The sequence below is a fragment of the Mus caroli genome, chromosome 10 (assembly GCF_900094665.2).
Source record: "Mus caroli chromosome 10, CAROLI_EIJ_v1.1, whole genome shotgun sequence".
NCBI lineage: Eukaryota > Metazoa > Chordata > Mammalia > Rodentia > Muridae > Mus > Mus caroli.
The window spans coordinates 87810122-87832502 of NC_034579.1; the positions used below are offsets into that span (position 1 = coordinate 87810122).

General features: G+C 44.4%; 1 protein-coding gene across 1 annotated transcript in view; it reads left to right on the forward strand.

Moving 5' to 3' along the window:
- The window catches only part of Fgd6 (FYVE, RhoGEF and PH domain containing 6), a 107143-nt gene that overhangs the window by 79743 nt on the left and 5019 nt on the right, over positions 1-22381 (forward strand). The window contains exons 9-17 of the mRNA XM_021174937.1: positions 5981-6031; positions 8773-8831; positions 9105-9176; positions 10455-10523; positions 11107-11190; positions 12873-12952; positions 18537-18639; positions 19233-19376; positions 20451-20553. Of these exons, the coding sequence (XP_021030596.1) occupies positions 5981-6031; positions 8773-8831; positions 9105-9176; positions 10455-10523; positions 11107-11190; positions 12873-12952; positions 18537-18639; positions 19233-19376; positions 20451-20553 (765 nt within the window). The remainder of the gene's footprint in view (positions 1-5980; positions 6032-8772; positions 8832-9104; positions 9177-10454; positions 10524-11106; positions 11191-12872; positions 12953-18536; positions 18640-19232; positions 19377-20450; positions 20554-22381) is intronic.

The window sequence follows — 22381 nt, forward strand, 5'->3', positions numbered from 1 at the left end:
CAGGGCTGATCAGAAGCAGGTGCTAATCTCTAATGTAAACATAGTCCTTTTGAAGTCACTCCTCTTGCATCTGGAGGGATACTAATGTCTAGCATAAACATTTATCTGGTTCCTGCAAATTCTTTTTGTAGCCACTCCTGTTGCACCTGGAAAACTTCTATGTACCCTATCTGCTATGTTTTACAATTTATGATATTCGTTGTAATATAATTAGTCTAAGCTCGACCAGAAAATTACATTCAGATTCAACACCAAAAAAAAAAAAAAGATGCTGCTCATAGCATCTACTGTGCCTGAACAATAGATTTAAGACTACTGCCAGGCAGTGAAATAGATTGCCAAGACACACCAGGCATTTATAAAGCCAGAAGGAAACAATCCAAAACTGTGCTCATGCCGAAAGTGATAGCTATAATCCCAGCACTCAGGAAGCTGAGGCAGGAGGATTGAAAGCTCAGGGCCAGCCTGTGCTCCATAGCAAGACACTGTCTTTTTTAGAAAGAAAGAAAGGGAGGGAGAGAGAGAGACTATCCATCTGGGTAGCACATACCTATATTTGTGGAAGCTTTATTGATCAGGAGTTCAAGGTCAAGTTGGGCTGCATAAAAACCTATTTCAAAAAAATATTGTATACGTTATTTTAGAGAGATGGTCAAGGTTTAAATTTTCTTCATTATTCAACTCACCAAATTTCTTATAATGCGTTTTATTAAAGTAGGTTTCACACTATTTTATATAGTGTATTGTTTGTTTTTCAGTCTAATTTGGTTAGTCCCTGCCCCAGACAGGGTCTTGTTATTGTCCCTCAATTTTGTAATCCTCCTGTCTCAGTCTCCTGAGTAGCTGGATTACTGTCATATACTACAGTACTAGCCACCCCCAGTCTTGTTCATATCCAGAAGTGCTATAGGGACTCAGTAGTTAAATGCTTGCTTAGCACATCTGAAGCCTGGGTCTGCGCTCCGACACCATAAATATGAATGGGTCAAAAAAGAGAAATAAAAGTGAACTGAAAAAAAAAAGTTACAAGGTTGTTCCTTGGCTGGACATTACTAGAGCGGGGAAGTAAGAATTTCTTTAAAAGAAAAAAAAATGTATGCAATATATTCTGATCAGTGTTTCCCCTCCTTGATCTCAGCCCAGATCTTCCCCATCCACCCAACTTCATGCCTTCTTTTCTCTCTTCAAAACACAAACTAGAGTAAAACAAAACAAACAGAAAAAAAAAAAAAGAAAAGAAAGAGAAAGCATGAAACACACACACCGTAAAACTCAAAGTCAGAAACTGTAGTATGTAAGCAAAAGACCTATCAGGTTAAAAAAAGAAAATGCCCAGAGAAAGAAAAATGTCTCCAAAAATACCATTGAGTTTATTTTGTTTTTGGCATGGGGCAGCCCCTTAAGTGAAGTTTGTGTGTCTTCCTTTGTGAGCCGTTATCAGTTGGAGATAATAACCCGGGCTTCTGGGCTAGGGGTAGGAGCTTGTAAACCCCCCCCCCACACACACACACACGCACACCTCAGCACCAGGACCCTATCTGTGTCAGCCCTGTGCAAGGGCCCTGTGTGTGCTGCCACAGCCTCTGAGGTCCTATGTGCATCAGTCCTGTTAGGTCTAGAGGTCTTCTTTCTTGGTGTCTTCCATCTGCACTGGCTCTTACAGAGTTCCCTGAGCCCTAAAGGGAGGGATATGATGGAGACCTCCCACTTGAGGATTGAGTATTCTAAGGTCTCCCCACCTCCCCTTTCCCCTTCCCCTTCCCCTCCCTCTCCCTCTCCTCCCTCTGCATATCATCCACTAGTGGCTTTCTTTATTAGCTTCCATCCCCTGCAGGAGAGAGCTTCTCTGATGATGGCTGAGCAGGGCACTTGTCTAGCCATGAGCAGAATGCTGCTGTCAGGAGTCATTTGATTGTCCCGCTCCTGTAGCAGAACAGTTGCCAAATGGCTTTCCAAAGCCAGTAAACATCTCAACCTCTGATTCCTTAGAAAGAACGGCAGGAGTCTCTCCCAAACTGCTGACGTGTGGACCTCTGTTTCGTATTTCAGACGACATGATCTTTGGAGGGCTAGGGTAATTTCAAGTTGCTGGTTTCTAACTTGGAGACTTTGTAAAGCCAGGCTCATTGCATGAATAGATGTCCTCTCTCGTGATCCCGCAGTTCTTTCATGTGTTACAAAACTCATCGCAGATTATAGAGGAAAGAAGAAATCTGAACTAACACATGGAGCCTTGTCCTCCAGTTTGAAACATTTGACTCTGGAACAACCCTCCTCCAGAGATCATTTCCTGTGCTCCGCCACCAACCTACTTTCAGCACAGTCCGGGACTCTGGCCCTTTGGAGGCAGTAAGTTCTAGAGTACTGCCAATGACTGACACTTACTGAAGGTTAACCTCTGAGTCCTTTCTATTTTTAGTTGGTAGATGATAATTAAGAGTGGGTGAGGCTTACTAGAAGCTCTGGTGTAGAAAATGTAGACCTTCAAGAAGATGGAGTGTTTTAGGACCCCCACCCCACCCCCACCCCCAAATCCTTGGGCCTTGTGTGAGTAGAAAGGTAGCTCTCCTATCCCTCAGGGTTGCCTGTGGTGTTCTTCAATTGGTTTCACACTCCTGATAAGGGACAGGGTGCTCAAGAGTTAATTAGTCAATGGCGCCACCTGGTGGCCTAAGGGTGCATTTCGTGATGTCTATATACCAGTAATTCTCATTTCTGTCTCCCCAAACACCCCTCTCTGACTAACCCACCCTCTCCTTCCCTCCCTCCCTCCCTCCCTCCCTGCTTTAAATATGAGGTCTCCAACTTCTGATCTTCACCGCCCAAGTGCTGAGGTCACAGGCAGGCACCACCATTCCTGGTTTTCTTCTTTCCTAGTTTTGATTTAAAAGAGCAGCAATAGTCTCATGGGGGTTTGAGATAGTTTCTTTTTTACTTTGTTCTTTTTTTAAAAAAAAACCAACTCTTTATTCTTAATTAGTTTAGGCCAGGGCAGGAAACTCATGATGGTACAAGCCATCCTGGTCGTGAGTTCCAGGACAGCCAGGGCTATACAGAGAAACCCTGTCTCGAAAAACCAAAAAAAAAAAAAAAAAAAAAAAAAAAAAAAAAGAGCTTGTGGTAGCAGCATCTTTAGTATATGTTCTATGTAGCAACTGTACTCAACTGTTAGTAAAACTTCACGCTGTTAGGCCAGCAGCCTAGTTTGAACACTAGTCCAAACCAACCAACCAACCAGATGAATGCAACCTAAATGCTTACCAAGCTCTGGCGAATGAAGCTGAGTTCAGGTTCTCCTAATTCACGCCTTCCAGGAAGCTTTCCTAGGGTAAATGAGCAATTCCTTCTGTAGGAATATATTTCTGTGTAGATGAGCAAGAACTGAAGAGGAACTTGCCATGAGCCTGACATTTAGGTAAATCAGCTTTCCTATCAAGAGTCTTCAGCTAACTACAAGCTTAAGGGAAGTCACTTGGACGTTAGGAATATCTATTAAAAAGGAAACGGGATGGCAGGATGCCTCAGAGGGAAAGGTACTTACGGCCAGTCCTTATGACCTGAGTTCAGCTCCAACACTTCATACTAGAAAGAGAGATTGACCCTTATAATTTGTCTTCTGACCTGCATATGTTCATCGTGGCATGCATGTGCCTCACACAGATACAACTAACTGGTGGTTGTTGTTGTTGTTGTTTTTAAAGGCCAGGATTCCTGGCCACCCTAACATTTGTTTTGTTTGCTTTTGAGACAATGTCTCACTGTTCTGGAGGTTAGCCTTGAATTCACCCGCCTCCCAAGTGCTGGAGTTACAGGCATGAAGCACTGTATAGGGTCTTGACATTTTTAGTCATAGGCTTGCTAAGCACTGATTCATCAAACATGGCTTATGTATGGAATGTATTGTGAGTAGAGTCAACGTGAAAATAACTTGTCTTGTCTTACTGAGACAGAGCCTCTCCTTCTGTTGCTTAGGCTAGCCTGAAACGCAACCATGTAATCGAGGGTAGCCTTAGACCCCAGACAGCCCTTTTGCTTCAGGCTCCTAAGAGCTAGAGTGGCAGGCATGAGCCACTGCACCTGGCTTAACAAGCATTTTTTTTTTTTAAATCTGAGAGAAGGTCAAGCATAGTATGTAAGCAGAATATTTCAATAATCTTCGTGATTTCTTTTATATATCATCGGCAGCATGCCTTCCTCCCTGTACGTTTTGGATGCCTTCAGATCTAAATTTCTAGTGACTTCCCCTGGCAAGACTGAAGGTTTGCCATGCCTCAAGAGAGCTTACTGTGGTCACATGTAACACTAAGGAAGGATTTCCACCATGGATAGTTATAATATGCACATCCAGACTCCACGGGCTCTTAGGTCATTTTCGCAGAGACGGGGAGCTTCAGCAGTTGGGGTGCATCTGTTGTCAATACATTTGGAAAACCGGTGCTAACATCCAAGCTTCCATATCTGCCTGTGAGCATGACGTGTGAATCTACTGGCAGAAAATATATCTGTTCCTGATACTGTTAAACAGAGACTAGGTTTTACACACGCAGTTTTTAAATATGCTGGCTGTTTTCTTCCCATTTTCTACACCTCTACTGGTGTTAGGGTTCATTGGAGTCGGCCTTTATTTAGAGGACTTGCTGTGTGGTAGTGGGTGATGGGATATGAATCTCCAAAACGAGAGCAGCATGAAGTGAGTAACTGATATGTCATGTCCTGTTCAAAGGAGACAGGGCATCTGAGAAGAGCCTGGGAAACTGTTCAGTTGAAGAACAGGTTGTAGTTCAGTGATAGAGCATGCCCAAGGCCCTGCTTTACACACACACACACAACACACACATACACACACACGCACACGGCCAGAAAAGTACACAACAGACCATGCAGTGGGGGATGGTGAGATAGGAAGAAAGAAACTGGATGGATAACAAGGGAAGTTTCCTCGATTTCCAGTGATTCATTAACTAGAGCTTTTCCCCATATTATAGCACACTGTGTCGTTTATGTTGCTTGCGTACCATGTTCATCAAGCCTAGGGTTTCACGACCAAAGCCATATTGACATTTGGGTTATCTGCTGTGAGGCTGTATCAAGATTGTTCATCTAGATCCCTAACTTCCAACCACCAGATTACCTGTAGCACCCTTTCCCCTTAGCTGAGACAGTGGAAAATGTCTCCTGACACTCTCAGATGTCCCCCGAGGGCAGAGGTAGCTGCCTTTGGAAAGTACTGGTTTAGAACACATGGGGAGTTACTTTGGTTATAGAGTATCCGTAGATTATTAAATTGATAAATCTGTCTCTTGGGCCTGTGGTGCATTAATGCCTTGAGACTTCATAGTAGGTATTGAGATTAAGGTGGTTCCTGTATAGTGGACTAAACATACGAAGGAAACGTTAGGCAACCTGGATTGCATTTTTGGTGTGCCTTAGGTGAGATGGGTTAGTTCTGCGATGCCATACTCTCTTCTTTGCATGGCTTTTGTTTGTTTTGTGTGGCAAGTTGTCTCTGTAGCTCAGGGTGTGCTGGCCTCAAGCATTAGACCTTCCTCCCGTCTGCTTCTGTTCAGGGTGAGGGAAGAGCTGTGTGTTCCAGGCCCTGCTCAGTTCTTAGCCTAACACTTACGCCGTGGTTCTCAGCCTGTGGGTCTCACCCTCTTTGGGGTTAAATGACCTTTCACAGGGGTCATCTAAGACTACTGGATAACACAGAGATTTGCATTAAGACTCAAATCAGCAGCAAAATTATAGTTACAAAATAGCAATGAAAATAATGTATAGTTTGGGGTCACCACAGTGTGATGTATTAAAGGGTCATGGCTTTATGAAGGTTGCGAGCCACTCTTTTATAGTCTTTCTACATGCCTAATCTCAGGGCTTTGTTCTTCCAGAGTTGGGCTAAATGTAAAACTGAAGTATGCAATTAAAGAGATGGGTTGTGTACACTGCATTGTTCTAAACACTCGGTTTGTTTCTTTTCTAGATTACTTAAAGAACCTTCTAGAAGACTCTGTAGATCACAGAGACACCCAAGGTAACTCCCCTCTGCAGCCTCAGTGTTTGTATTATATTTACTTAGACCTGTAAAGGGAAAATATACTGAGAACAGAAGCCGTATAGGAAGCTCCTTTTAAAAAGTTCCCTCGGGCAGCTGAAACTATTACCCGGAAGCCTGGCAGAGTGCTGCCCCAGGCAGGTGATAGCAGTCACGGAAGACCCAGGGGCTGGCCCTCCGGGGCAGTGGGCGGGCCTGGCCTGATCTGGAAGTCTCTTCCTTGTCACTCAGCTGTGGTGGATTCAATCTGGAGATGTCCGTTTCTCTGTCTTTCAGAACCAGATGATCGGTGAGGTCATTTCACACTTGAAAACACTCCCATGAAGTGACTAAACTAGAGGTCAAGGATGAAGTTTAAGCCAGGCACGGTGACAAACAAACGTAATCCTAGTACTTGGGAAGCTAGGACAGGAGGTTTACCAAGAGTCCGAGGCTAGCCCGGGGTTACAGCTTGACCCCTGACTATAGGCAAAGCAACCCATAAAAGGATAAAAATCTACAGTAGCCTCTTGCTGGGAGAACATTTATTGCTGGAGACTTACTACCTTTGCCCCTTTTACACCTCAACCCCTCCCCACACACGTGCACTTCTTGGCGACAAGATTTTACAATGTCCTACAAGCTGGCCTCAGCCCAACATCTTCTCAGGTTTGAGAATCACACCCACATGCCTCCATAGCTGGCCTTTTTAGTAAGGAAAATAGCCTACACAGCACAAGGAAGTGTATTTTCTGTGCCTTCTCCCTGCCTCTCCAGCTCAGACTAATGCTGATTGGGCTTTCCGTTTCTCTTCATACGCTCTTCTAGGCTTGCCTCTATGTCTTCAGACATTCATTAAACAAGTCCGCGCCCACCCCATCAATGTTTGAATTTTGAGCATATTCTTATGTATTCTGTGGATCTTTAGATTTCGAACCTGAGTGAGCCTGGGGGCCGGAGGAGCAGCTCAGCAGTTTAGAGCACTTGTTCTTGCAGAGGACCCGAGTTCAGTTCCCAGCACCCATGTGCTGACTTGGAGGAATCCATAACTTATGTCCAGGGCATCTGATGTCCTTGTCCAGCCTCTTCAGGCCCCAGGCATTCACACAGTGCACATACACATGCAGGCAGAACACTCATAAAATAAAATTTAGAAACAAAATGCGCTTGTTTCAAAGCCAGTTTCAGAGATTCCGAATCGTTGCCTCAGAGTGACTTCATGTCTCGTCCCTTCCATTTGTGTTTCATTGTTTTATCTTTTGTTGACTTGGCTTGGTCTTTTAAAACAAAGTTTATAATTATAGTATAGGTTGACTTAAAAGTTGCCCGTGTAGCCAAGGGTGACCTTGAACTCCTAACCCTCCCACCAAAGCGCCCTACTAATGTGTATTCGCCACCAGGTCTTGCTATTTTGTTTTGAGGCACAGTGGCCTTGAACTCATGATCCTCTTAAGTGCCAAGGCCTGTGCCTCTATTCCCGGCTTAGTTTCTTTGATGTAATTATTGTTTATGATAATGTAAATTCAGTTCAGGACACAGGCTAAGCAAAGGCTTTACCACTGAACAACACCCATGGCCCAGAGTTACGCTAGCATTTTATTTAAAAGAAAAGTTTGAGGTAGCCTGCAATGATATTTTATGTCCTCTGTAGTCTAGATGATGAAGAAATTAACATCTCCATCAAAATAAATAATAGAGGAGATAGCATGAGAGTCCGGGTACCCTGAGCTGAACTGAGTCATTTAGAAAGAGGAAATATGACAGTGGTAGAGGCAAAGAATTTTGGCTTAGGAAAAAGCAGGACTGAAGATGAACTTGAGTGGACAGAGGCAGAGTGGGTGTTGCTGGCCCAAGTCTGTCTTAGGAAGAGAAAGCCAGAAGACCTGAGGTCATGGGTCACCAGTACAGCATTGGCTAAGCATGCACTAGGCTTGGTTTATTCACCAGGACACCCCCCTCTAATCCTTATTACAGTGATCTTGATAAACTGAGCCCCGAGCCTCTGACCCTTGTCTCAAGATTTCTGTCTTTAAGGAAATTGTCAATGATGCTGTAGATGAAGTAGGTAAAGAGTCTGAGATGGAGGATCTTGATCCATGGAAACCATCTACCGGCACCCGAGTGAGATAGACGCACTGTGTGGTCAGAGCAGGGAGTAGATGGTGTGGAGGGCAGCCGTGGGCTGGACTGGACTGGGGTGAAGGGAAGTGAAACAAGTATGTCTTCACTGCTAGAAGGGGTAGAGTTGTCAGCGTCTCTATGGAGATGGCATGGAGCCAGAGGTTTAACATCAGGTGACCAATAGCAGCTCCTTTTATCATTCATCCTCTCAGTCCTAAGGTTCTCAACCCTGCTCACTACAAATTCCAGCAAGCCAGAGAAATGGGCATATCCAGGGTAACCGTGAGGATGGCAGTGGAGATAGTGTCAGGCACATAAGCTCTGGCCTATGGTGGGGATTGCTATATAAACACACCCTTGCTTCCTTCAATGGCAGTGATAAGGTTGTGAATTTTGTCTGTTTGTTTTGTTTTTGCCTGTTTCCCCTGGTTCTACCCTCACTGAATCTTAATGTCTGGCTACTCAATCTTCATGTCTGTAGTTCTGGCTACTCGCAGGCAACCAAGTTCCTCCCCAGTTTACTTACTGTGTAGTAGGACTTTTGTCAGCTGGACTGGTTAATGTTAGAATCTGCTTCCTTCGTAACAACCAGATGCCCTTTCTCTTATTGCATATTTTAGATGCCCTGGCTGTTGTCATAGAGGTAGCTAACCATGCCAATGACACCATGAAGCAAGGGGTAAGTATCTGGAAACCAAGGCCTGGCACACCGTGGAAGCTGGAGGGCTAGCCTTCACCACACNGTGGAAGCTGGAGGGCTAGCCTTCACCACACNGTGGAAGCTGGAGGGCTAGCCTTCACCACACTGTGGAAGCTGGAGGGCTAGCCTTCACCACACTGTGGAAGCTGGAGGGCTAGCCTTCACCACACTGTGGAAGCTGGAGGGCTAGCCTTCACCACACCGTGGAAACTGGAGGGCTAGCCTTCATGTGCTCTGCCTTCTCTCCTGTAGGACAACTTTCAGAAGCTCATGCAGATTCAGTACAGCTTAAGTGGACACCATGAAATTGTGCAACCCGGGCGGGTAAGCGTCTCAGAATGCCCCCTGCAGTTTCATACACTGCTTGAGCACTGTCTGTAGCTATTTTTATTCTACTTCTGAAAGTAAGTTATGTTACTCTTCAGTGACCTAATATGCATTGCTTTATCCATTCAAAACAGAATGATGTAAGTCACAGTGACAAGCAGTCCAATTCAATCAGGAGAGATGCAGAGGACCCCACAGAGCTCCCGTAGAGTCATTTAATGGGCTCATTTGATTGTGCAATACCAACTGAACTCACACAGCTTCTAAGCAATGTCAGTGACAGTCTTGAGGCCTAGAAGGGAAAAAGATTGCTGTTTTGATTCTCCTCAGAGAGCACAGAAGTGGTCTAAGAAATGAGCTCAGGAAGCTGCACGCTGTGATTGGCAGGTCATTGGGTGTGCTGCAGATCAAGTACACAGGCAATGGTGTCTGTTATAGAGTAACTTCTGGGGCCGATGCAGGACATACGAGACTGATTGTTATACCTGAGTTCTTTTTAAAATTTCTGTATAATTTTTGGTTTCTTTTCCTTTTCATCTTTTTAAGAAAAAAATTAGTGTGTGTGTGTGTGTGTGTTAGAGTGAGAAAGGACAGTGGTTGGGAGGGCTCTCTCCGACCATGTAGGGCTCAGGAATTGAACTCAGGTCATCAGGCTTTGCAGCAGTTACCTTTACCCACTGAGCCATCCCACTGGTCCCCTTTCATCTTTTTTGAGACAGTCTTATATAATCAAGGCTAGCCTTGAACTTCCCAAGTGCTAAAACTACAGAAGGGCACTCCACCCCATGCCTGTTTTATTGGAATGCTGAGAGTCGAACCCAGAAGTTCACACATGCTAGGTATGCATATCTTGTCAGCTGAGCAAACCATCCCCCTCTTGTCCTCTTAAAAATACTTGTCAATTTCTATTTTATGCATATAAGTGTTTTGCTTATGTGTGTATAATGGACACCACGTGCCTGCAGTACCCTCAGAGGCCAGAAGAGCGCGTCAGATCTCCAGGAAGTAGAGTTACCAGCAGTTGAGAGCTATCCTCTGCAATAACAACCAGTACTTTTATCCACTGAGGCCTCTCTCTAGGTCCCCCACCCCTTTTTTAAGTCTTATTTCTAAATTGGTATTAGGGCTTAAAAAGAGATCATGACCGTAAAAGTCACAAAGTGTCTCCCTGCCTCCCAAAAAATAGTTCAAGGAGAAGGTTGAGCAGAAATTCTGTGTTTATTGTCATTGTGTGGTGATGGTAGAACTAACCTGGTGCTTGCTTGGTTGAACTAGGTTTTTCTTAAAGAAGGCACCCTGATGAAGCTGTCTCGCAAAGTCATGCAGCCCCGGATGTTTTTCCTGGTAAGAGGCTCTGTGTGGTTTGACGAGTCCAGGCCATTGCATAGTGGAAGGCATGCATGTAACCCATGAGCTGAGTACACTCGCATAGCAGCTGAGTGGTAGCCATTTGCTTGTGTCAAGCATAGCAATTGATGAGCTATGTTATGATACTTGATCAGAATTTTCTTTTCCTCTTAGTACTTATTTCATTTTACATTTGGAAGGATTGTTTTAGTCAGGTGTTTATTCAGGCTGATTGTAACTCTTCAGTGTGCTTTAAATCCACAAAACATTAAATCTCTAATAGTACATGGAAGTGAAACAGAGGACTAGGAAGGTCATTCGGTCGTTACCAACGAAGCAGATTCCAACATAAGCAGGCTCAGCTGACAAGGCACCCACCACACAGTAACTAACCCTGGGGCACCTTGGTGGCCTGTGAGTCACCGAATGACTAGGTGTTAAGATTCAGGATATAACCAGGGGAGGCAGGCAAACACATACGAAGTTCTTGATGGGTGACCTACCTCGATGGTGTGTTTCGAGTATCTTCGTTGCTGAAGTCGGCTGTGTACGTGGTCTTAAGCTGTGTTTCTCCTTTCAGTTTAATGATGCTCTTCTCTACACCACACCCATGCAGTCTGGGATGTACAAACTGAACAACATGCTCTCGCTGGCTGGAATGAAGGTCCGTGTGCGTCTCTACGGTTTCCATTTACCCAAACATCCGTAGAAGCGAATCCCCGGGGTAGTCGTCTCTCCTGTGCCCCTCACCTTTCTGTTTCTGTTTGCTCCTGATGACGCGTCGTCTGCTCATTCCCGTGAGGGGTTTACTCTTGTGTGAATTCATCCAAGGAAGAGTTATTGAGAACTACTATAAGCAAAAATAATAACCAATTTAATTTTTTAAAATATGTGGATGAATTAAAGGGTGATTCAGTTTGTCTCTGCTTCATCCCAAACCTCCCTGTGCCCCAAGACTTTGCAGTAATGGAGACATAATAAATGCACAGTCATAGCAATCACTGTAAAGGCAGTGAACATTTCTAGGAGTTCAAGACTACTGTGACAGCATGCACTTTCAATCTCACCCACTAGGAGGAGGAGGCAAGGGGATCAGGGGCACAGGGGCTTTCTCAACTATATAGCAAGTTCTAGGCTAGCCTCAGCTACTTGAGACTGCCTAAATGGAACCCCAAAAAAGGTAGGTAGGTAGATAGATAGCCAGACAGGTTAATGGTATATGCCTTTAATCCCCAGTACACAGAAGACTGAGATAGGAAGATAATTTGAGTTGAAAAGCTCAAGACGACCTACGGCAGCACAGTAGGACTAACATCTCAAATATAAATATATGTGTTTCTGTAGGGAGGGGATTGTCTTAGTTAAGCTTTCTATTGCTGTTGAGAGACACCGGGACCACTGTAACTTTTACAAGTTCAGAGGTTTAGTCTGTTGTCATCATGGCAGGAAGCTTGGCAGCATGCAGGCAGACCCAGTGCTGGAGAGTAGAGAGTTCTACGGCTGGATTTGCAGGAAGAGAGTGATGCTGGGCCTGGCTTGAGCTTCTGGAACTGCAAAGCACAACCCTAGCTAGTGACACACTTCTCCCAACAAGGCCACACCTCCAATAATGCCACTCCTTGTGAGTCTGTGGAGTCTGACTTTGAGTCCACCACAGGAGTGTTTTCTAAAGGCTTGCTTAGGACTGTGCTTTGATTTTATTACCCTGTCTGACCTATGTGGCCAGGGCTGGCGTTGAACTCCTTATCCTCCTGCCGAGACCTCCCAAATGCTGGAATCATAGATGTGAGCAACCGAACCAAGCCTTTTATGGTGTTCTGAGATAGAGTCTACTCTGTAGCACAAGTTAACTTGGTAATCAAGACGATCTTTTGACTCATCTTGAATGCCGAGGTCACTGGTGTGAGCCCCCGTAGTTGAGAAGACCATGCATTGTTTAATAGGTGTGGTGAAGGGACTGGCGTGCTGCTTTTGATAGAAACCTGAGAAATGGCAGGTGCTCCTTAGTGAGACCCTTTCCAAAATAAAACAGAAAGCAAAACCCAGCAGTTGAGAGAGAATCAGTGAGCCTTCAGGTATGAATTAGAGACCGACATGCTGGGACACTGGGAAAAGGGATCCTGCAGAGTGGATATCCCGACCTCAGGCTTGGAGATGGGGAAGCAGCTGCCCGTGGGCATTCGAGTTTGTCTAGAACGTAGAGTCCATGGCAGAGGTGGTAGTAGATAAAGCTAAGTGAGGAGACTGGCAGTGTGCATCAGTATCCAGGGGTCTGGGCAGCTCCAGCTACTGTGCATAGGTCAGATTTGCAGCATAAGTTTGTCAGGTATTTGTACCTTCTTCCAGGTCAGAAAACCTACGCAGGAGGCATATCAGAATGAGCTAAAGATTGAAAGTGTGGAGCGTTCCTTCATCCTCTCAGCTAGGTAAGTGTCAGCATGTGAGTGAGAGAGAATGTGTGTGTGTGTGTGTGTGTGTGCACGTGCTCACATAACTAAGTGTGTGTGCTCATATGTGTGGTCATCATCACATATTCACATACACGCACACACACACACATTTGTTGGAATGACATTTTGGTTGGGCAGTGTGGCACACAGCTTTAATCCCAACAGTCAACATAGTGTGTTCTAGGACATGCAGGGCTACACAGAGGAAACCCTTCTGGAAAAAAGCCAAAAACCAACCAACCAACCAAAAAGAAATGACATTTTGGCAATATAGCTTGCTCAGATAGTTTCTATAAGTTTACTTTTAACATTTAGGTCAACTTCTAGACGTTTTCTGTCTTTCCTAGAACTGCTTACCCACAAGCATACTCTCTACTGTCCAGCACACAGAGCTCATACAAGAATGCGCTGGAAACACAAAAATAGCCGTGTGCCTCTAGTTAATGATACTGGAACGTGTTACGCTGATCACGTTTTAAATGTATTTCAAATATTTGTATAGTTTAGCACATGTTTCCGAACACTAACTGCTTTATACCGTAATGGAAAGATTTCATGTGTCCTTTAAGGTTCATTGCCTATGACAGTTATCTCATTAAAAATGCGGACTCCAACTGACAAAAATGTGGAGTTGCTCTCTTAAGACAGCTAACAAATCCAGAGTAAAAATCAAAGTTTCCACTTTTGTGTCTGTTGTTACTGGGGTGTTTGATATCAGATTACCTCAAACTGAAACTTCCAGTGACTTATGAGTAATGAAAACAGGTCATAAGGGCTGGGCTTCGTGACACATGCTTACAGCCATGCAAGATCACTATCCTCTACATAGTGACTTTGAGGCCAGCCCTTAACTATTTGAGTCCCTGTCTCAAAAGTTATATGGCTCACACAAGCATAGCTCACTATAGTGTGATTCATAGTTCTTTGCAGACACTGTGTGCTTTAACTTGCTTGTTTTGAGGCCAGAGCTCCTTATGTGACCTAGCTGGCCCCAAATTATTAGCAGTCCTCCATCATCCGTGTTTTGGGATTATAGCCAAGTGCCACCAATCCCACTTCAAGATTATATAGTCCATGAACTGAAAGTTTGTGGCAACTGTATATTCAGTCTTTCAGTGACCTTCTGCATTTTATAAATAAGGATCTGTGTGTGTGTGTGTGTGTTTGTGTTTGTGTGTGCGAGTATATGTGTACCTGTGTGCGTATATGCAAACATGTGCAGCTATCCACACAAGGAGGACAGAAGAGGGCGTCAGTTCCATTGGAACTAGAGTACAAGTGTGTGGAATGCTGCGCGTGATACGTGGGTCCTCATACTTGTCCAGCAGCACTGTAACCACCACTGAGCCTGGGCTGGGTGGGTGTGTGTGAATGCCGTCATCTAGGAAGAAGACCAGAACCTATGAGACTGAATGAAGTTGCACAGAGAGATGGCAGGTCCCTGTGGGACACTTGGAATCCTTCAGGTCCTGTCAGCCCCTCTGCAGGCTTGCCCTGCCCCCGGTACAGAGCACTGCCCCCTTCTATGTGTACATTATATGCTGATCACCACCGTAAGGTGTGAGCCCTTAGCTAAAACAGATATGTGTGTGTGGTTTACATCTTAGTCCTTAACCTATAACCATCACCCAGTAAATGTAACTCAGGAGAGTCACAGTAATGTTGTCTTTAAACATCAGCATTGCACCTTACAGTCAGCACCAACATTGGTGTGACAAGGTCTGATGTACCAGATGTCCCTTTGATTAGACAGCTCGCTCGCTCTCTCTCTCTCTCTCTCTCTCTCTCTCTCTCTCTCTCTCTCTCTCTCTCTCTCTCTCCCTCTGCAACTCATTGCAATGAGAAGAAAATAATTTGCTTGACAGAAATGTGCCTTCTATAGATGCTATATAAAACAAAGCCTATCATAAAATATGCTACAAAAACAAAGTTCTCAGCCTGTGTGTCAGTCTAAGGAAGATGTGGATTCTTTCACTACTCATGCTACAAAAGGCCTTAGGATGTCAGCGGTGGATGCTTCAGGCAACTGTGTGTGGTCTGTAAGAAATGTGCTATCAAGAGCTGGTAAACACTGTCTTGGCAGAAGCCCACACAAGAGAGCGCCAGGAATGATTAAACAAAAGAACAGCATATGTGACATGATTTGCACAGTCAAATCACATTCCACATGCTCCCGGGACTCCAAACAAAGCCAACAGCAGTTCTCAAATTAGCCATCTGCCTCTCTGTTCTCAGTTCTTTCGAGCAAAGAGCTGGCAGTGGAAGGAGAACTGTTGATGATTCATGACTGTTTGCCTGCAAGTCCGAGAGTCTGTTCCTGTGGTGTAGCTCTTCAGGGAGCATGGCAGACGGTGCCAACTCGGTAGTGAAGGTTCAGCCCTTTACAACGCCTGGGTCTCATGTCAGCTCATGACTCAATAACTTGCCGTCTACAAAGCCAGTGTCTAGCACTACGATCCCCCAGTTCCTTACCTATACACGGTGGCAATATCTCAGAGTGTAACAGGTAGAAGTCAGAATAAATCTACGAGTATCCCAGGGGCTCTAACAATGAGAAATGATGATATTTGTGAAGTATTTAGTGCTGTTGGCTGAGCGTGGCAGCCATCTTTGGCAATAATGTTAGGACAGTAGAAGTAACAGGCAGATTTCATTTGGTTTAGAAAGAAAAGTGTTATTTTTTTATTCTTTATATTATGAAAATTTGGGCAACATATTCATTTTTAAATACCATTTGTAAAATTTTCAACAAATATGAATTAATATAAGTGGTATTTTTCACAAGTATATTGTTATGGGACAGGCAAGTGCTCTAGTGTCTCCTACAGTTATGAAGGAGCTAGGGCTGTAGTAGAGCAGTGGGAAAGAGAGAGGGTACTTGCTCTGGGATTTCTGAGGCCCTAGGACTGATCTTCAACCCTGCAAAGGGAGAAGAAGCCAAAAACAATCCAAAAATCAGTACTCGGTGCCCGTGTCTCCCATTCACGGTGGAGTTTTGTTTGTTTTTATCTTGTTATGATAGAACTATTTATACTTCAACTCAGAGTGAATAGCACAATAATACTATGAGCTGCAAAACCCAAGACCGCCACCAACTTTCTTGTTTTACAGCTTTCTAAAGAATTTTAAATCCAGCTGTAGTTGTGTACTGTAATATCATGATTCAAGAAATACAGAGATTTCTTTACAGTTATCCTCCTGTTGTGGTGGATTTGCTGACTGTCAGAGTCTCCTTTCTTCCCTTTTCCTTTCCAGAATATGTACAGATTTACATATTTATATTACCCAAAGTTTGCCAGGACATTTGGAATATGCAAAGCAAATTTTAAATGACTTCATAACTGTCTGCATACAAATAATGAATGGGAATTAGCCAGCGTTGTAGTTGAAAGATGCAAAACAAGGATGGCCTGTTCTAGGAAGGCCTCTCCTCAGCTTGTTCACATCTGAGGTGGGTTGAGGACAATAGTTGGTGACAGGAATTGGAGCAAAACTTGGCGGATGCATAGTTGGGAGCCCTCACAACGCAGGCAGTTCCCCTTGTTTCCTTCTTCAACTTATGGTTTATGCTGCTAAAAGCAGGTTCCTGTCACCTCACACTCTCTCGTCTTCTTGATCCTTTCACGGTGTACCTTTACATGATATCACAGCTCTGTGCATGACGCAGCTTACCTCAGGTAGCTAAAACTTAGCAAAGTAAGCAAAGATGAAGTGGCTAGGCCTTTATGCTTAAGTTACTTTCTGCTGGGCTGAGTAGACCATAGATATTTATCAACCTCAGTCACTAAACATTTGTTGTTCATAAACAAGTTACATATATAATATGCTGTAGAGGATTTATTTTAAAAACAAGAGTTGAACTCAAGCTACAAACAGTTATGTTGTAGCAAATTAAGATATAAATATATATATACATACATACACACACATAACCAAACGTAATCTTCAATATAAAGGGTTGATAGTTAAAATATATTTTTATATATAAATATATATTCCTTATATGTTTTATATTTGTATAAAATTTATATTTATATATTTAATATATAAATATATATTTTAACGATCAATACTTCTTGTTACAAGTTTTAAGCTAACTTTGTTACAGACTTTACAGATTTTTTTGAACCACGCCCAATAAGTTTAACAAATCTTGATATATAGCATGTTTACATAATCTTGAGAGATTTATTTTGGGGGGGTAGAAGCAAAGAGCAAAGAAGTTCTTAGAAATAAGAGATTCTTAAGAGTGGAGAGCAGAGAAAATTTAAAGACAAGTGATTTGGGAGTGTGTGTGTGTGTGTGTGGTGCAAAAATCTTTAAAAATCTGAGAGAATTTGGAAATTGAGTGTACCAGTTTTTGGCCACTGAGCTGTACTGAGGCCACGCTATTCACCGTAAGACAGAGCTTTAATGAAATCTTTAAGTCCAAGGAGCAAAGCGATTAAGAAGGCAAGTGAATCAAGCCCCAGGAATGAGTCAAGACACTGGTGGGAAGGGATCCTGGATCATAATCAAGACACCTTTCCAGAGAGAGAGAATTCCAATAGAGGGGATGGGGACCGGCTGCAGGGGTGCCCTGAATCACAGTGGAGAAAGCATACAGCAGACCCCAGTGAGCAATGAGAGGCATAGCCTTTCTATGTGGTGGGCACCCAAGAGGGCCTAGGAGGCTGGAGGAGCAGAGAGCCTTGCTATAGGGAGGGGGCAGAGGGCACTCATTGAGTAGGCACGGAGGGACAAGCAGTTAGAGCAGAAGCCAGCAGAAGCAAATGGTCCATACCTTAGGAGATGTATATGAGGGGTTTAGCACCAGATATGTGTGAGGGGACGCAGTCAAGAACCCGTCCGTCTACATGACCGTCAGTCTCCATGATTTAGGAAGGTTTCTGTTATAGATGATGGAGAGGGGGAAGGGGTTCAAGGAACCGCCAGAGGTATCAGTCCAGAGCAGAGAAAGAAGCAGACTAAACATGGCCAGTAACTGGACATGGCCAGGGCTAAGGAGGGTGGAGGTGGGGAGTGAGAAACAGAGAGGAGAGAGAGAGAGTTGGAAAATGAGAGAGCTTCCATGGGAGAGAAGAGGCAGAATGAGAACAGAAGGGGTGGGAAGCTTGCCATTATACAGAGAACAAACGGGTGCTAGGAGGGCGGATGCCTGAGGAACTGAAACAGCTAGGATGCTAGCATGGACTTGGAAATGCATAACAGATGCTGTGCTATAGAAGCAGTCTGGAGGCCAGTATGGGCTTTGACACGGAACCACAGGTAGCCATGTTCCTTCTGCCAGAGGTAAAGAAAATGATTCCTGTCGGCACATGGGAACCAGTTTTGCAAGTTCCTGAGGAATGCTGGCTTTTATCTAAGTGCCAACCTCCTCTGATCCAGGTTGAGCTGGGCCTAGACTCGCCTTGGACAGATCAGTGGGCCTGCCCTTTCTTGAGGGGGAAGATGGAGAACTCTTTGGACCTTAGGAGGGTGATACTAGTTGTCAGGGGAGAACAAAAGACAAAGGACACAGTGATGATATCTGCCTGATGGGACCTTTTGCCCCGTCCAGTTCTGCCGCAGAAAGAGACGACTGGCTGGAGGCCATATCTAGCTCCATAGAAGAGTATGCCAAGAAAAGAATCACATTCTGCCCCAGCAGGAGTCTTGACGAGGTATTGTTGGCTTCTCTTCGCTCTTTCTACCCTTGCTTTCAGTTTCTCGATTTTCATTTGACCGCATTGACCACACAGAGGTTTAGGAAAGGAACCTGATTTTCAGAGATGGATTGGAGGAGGCACGTGTCCTCATAGTTTCTCTTAGTTATGAAACCGAAGTGTGTGTGTGTGTGTGTGTCCATCCATCTGTCCCTGGGAATGTGTTAGGGGGGTGTCCTGTGTCTCTGTACCTCTGTGTGTGTGTACCTGAGGGAATGTGTGTGGGGAGCGAGTGTGTGTCTCTGTGTCGTAGGGATTGATCTTAGGAACTTAAGACTTAGTGCTACCACCAGCTCCATCCCCAGCATTCACTGTAGAGAACAGAGAGCAATGATGAGTTTCAGGAAGAAGCTAAGCATCCCGGTACCACAAGCACTTTTCACAGGTGATTCTGCAGCCAAGGATTTGCAAGTGTATCTCGAGAAACGCGCTCGCCCACTTTCCCTCCCACCCCCTTACTGATGCCGTCGGCACCATAGAAGCCTACTGAAAAGATGTGCTTCTATCCAGGCTGTGTGCACAGGATAATCAGAGTCACTCTGCTTCCACAGGACTCAGAAAGGAAAGAAGAAGTTAGCCTCCTCGGGGCAAAGGCTCCCATCTGGATCCCAGACACCAGAGCCACCATGTGTATGATTTGCACAAGTGAATTCACCCTGACCTGGAGAAGACACCACTGCAGGGCCTGTGGGAAGGTCAGAGGGGCAGCGTCTGTCCCTGTCATGATGTCTGTGGCTCTGGGCTATGCACAGTGAGGAAGGATTTCCCTCAGAAGTCACTGTAGTACACAAACCAGGAAGGGCAGTGCTAGTGAAGGCAGAGATGCCGTCTGATCTGTGTTTGGACTTGGTGTGGGGAATATTGTTAGGCACTCTTCTTCCTCTACTGTCTGCCCAGGATTTACTTTGGCTTACACTTTGGGACTTTAAGCCCAAGACAATTGGCCTGTAGTATTGGGGTTAAGACAACACGTCATGGTGAGAGCATGTAGTAAGCAAAGCCACTAACTTGATAGTTATGAATGAGAAAAGTGGAAGAAATGACCCCAGCACCCCTTTGAAGGTCCACCACCCGAGTGACCTTTTAAAGTTCCTGTCACCTCCCAGGTGGGAACTTCAACAACACATGAGTCCTTAGAAGAGATTTCCAGTCCATACCAACGTATAAGCTTTCACAATGTCTTTAGCAGAACGAACATAGTAAGAGCTCCTTTGACTGGTGGTGTTGCAGGGGAGTAGTTGTTGCTATGGCAACAATGCTTAGGGGTGCTAAGTGATGATGCTTAGGCTCAAGGGTGGTCATCGAAACTGACAGAAGTTCCTGCACACTAGGCGGTGTTCTGAAGGCTTGTGTTAGCACATTATTTATGAAGCAAGCTCTCGGGACTTATGTGTAGCCTCTCAAGTGTGGTCACGTAAGCTTGCTCACTACATGCCGAAATGCCATGCGATAAGTGAGATTTAGTCATGTCAAACTGTTTTGTAAAAAAGGACAGAGCTTGGCTGAGAGATGGCTCAGTGGTTAAGAGTACCGACTGCTCTTCCGAAGGTCCTGAGTTCAAATCCCAGCAACCACATGGTGGCTTACAACCATCCGTAATGAGATCTGATGCCCTCTTCTGGTGCATCTGAAGACAGCTACAGTGTACTTAGATATAATAATAAATAAATCTTTTAAAAAAAGGACAGTGCTATAAACTGCAGCCTTTTTTTTTTAATAGCTTGTAATCAAAAGTTTTTCTGAATGAAATAATTTCAATGTGTTTTCAGATTGTGTGCCAAGCTTGCTCATCAAACAAGTATGGCTTAGATTACCTGAAAGGGCAACTGGCAAGAGTGTGCGAGCACTGCTTCCAAGAGCTACAGAAATTAGGTAATGCAAAAGTAAACATTTAACCAAACAGTCTGATTGCTCGGATGCTTTCAGCCTTCCAAAAGAGGCAGGTTGGACATGCTGGTGTGAGGGGGGGGGGGGCATGCCAGCCTATGTGTGGGCTTGTCTTACTGCCACTTATGCCATAACTTGAGTTTATGGTAATGCTGAGAGAAATTGGACTGAGCCTTTGGGGCGGGGGCGGGCAATGTGAAATGGTTCTACTAAGAAAACTAATTATTGAATTATTATTACAGAATGAAACGCTTAACACAGACAGTAACTTTAACTTGTGAGCTACATTGAAGTTTCAATGTACTAAATAATGTTGCATTTATATTCTTTGAGATTCATTTATTTTCATGTGCGTGCGTGTTTTGCCTGAGTGAGTATCTTAGTATACCATGTGTGGTGACCACATGCATGTGTGGCACCTTCAAAGGTCAGAAGAGGGTGTTGGATCCCCTGGAACTGGAGTTAAGAATGGTTTTGAGCCAACCTGTGGGTGCTGGGAGTCGAACCCCAGTCCTGTGCAAGAGCAGCAGGTGATCTTAACCACTGGGCCATCTCTCTATCCCTCCTCTTTCATTTTTGAGACAGCTTTTCCTTTCTTTCTTTTCCTCACCCACTGGAAGTACAAGGGACCAGACCCAAAGCTTTGCAGGTCCAGGCAAGTGCTGCACCACTGAGCCACACTTCCAGTTCCAAATGTTTCTATCCGCAAGGTAACGTCGCGTGGGAGCTCAGCAGCTGGCACTTGGTTAGTGAGTTCGAGTTCACTGGATGATTGGGCTTTTATTGATTTATTTATTGAGATGATTTCTTTGTGTAACCCGTATTAGCATGGAACTCTCAGCCTTCCAAATATTACCACCACTCTTGGCAGGTGCAATTCTTTGAACAACTACAAGATATTTTTGTATCTGCCCATTCAGTATCTGCAAGCGTTGTTTGCCCACAAGGCAAAGTAAACTCAGCTAAGAGGTCTGCCCGAGTCTATATTTTAAATTTCTGGAACCTATAGGATCTAAATTCTAAAAGCATTATCCTGAATATCCATGAAACATAGCTCATTAGGAAAGAGGACTATCTATGTGACTCAAACTAGATGCCATGCTATTTTAAAATCCATAGTTATGATTCAGTAATTTTAGATCAATAGTTATGGTTTGTGTACGGTTTGTGAAGATACACCCGTGTATTCTTTGGTCATTCCATTCTTTGTTTTCTCGGTAAACCGATGTGAAGTGGAAACATTAATCTCTCACCACCCAGCTCTGCTTGGTCACTAGATCTTGTCAGTTCCATCTCAAAAAAGTCCCACTTGTCTTGTTCTCTTTGTGCCCACCGCAATACGAGAGATACTGTAATAATACCACGTGGCAAATTCCTCTTCCTGCCTGCTGCCTGCTTTTCTCAACTCAGTCTGGGAGGAATGTGGCGCAGTGGAAAGTACCTGCCTAGCGTGTGCAAGGCTCTAGGTTTTATCACCTATGCACCACAGAAAGCATAAGTGTGAAACAAAGATGGTTGATTTAGAGCCAGGGAGTGTGGCTCACACATGAAATCTAGCACTCCGTAGGCTGAAGCAGGGAGATTGCCACAAGGCCAGCCTGTTCGCATCCTTCTCTGGCCTAAGCCTCATTCCAAATCACTTAGACCCACCCCTACCCAGATATTGCTCCTAGCTTCATTTTTCAACAAGCAGATGTTCTGGTTCATACATGTCTGCCATTATCTATATTGACTTCTAAGTCAGTGGGGAAGTTTGTAAGATTGACGGTGTCCTTGTATGTTTCAGAAATAATGAATTGATTGGCTTATGGTT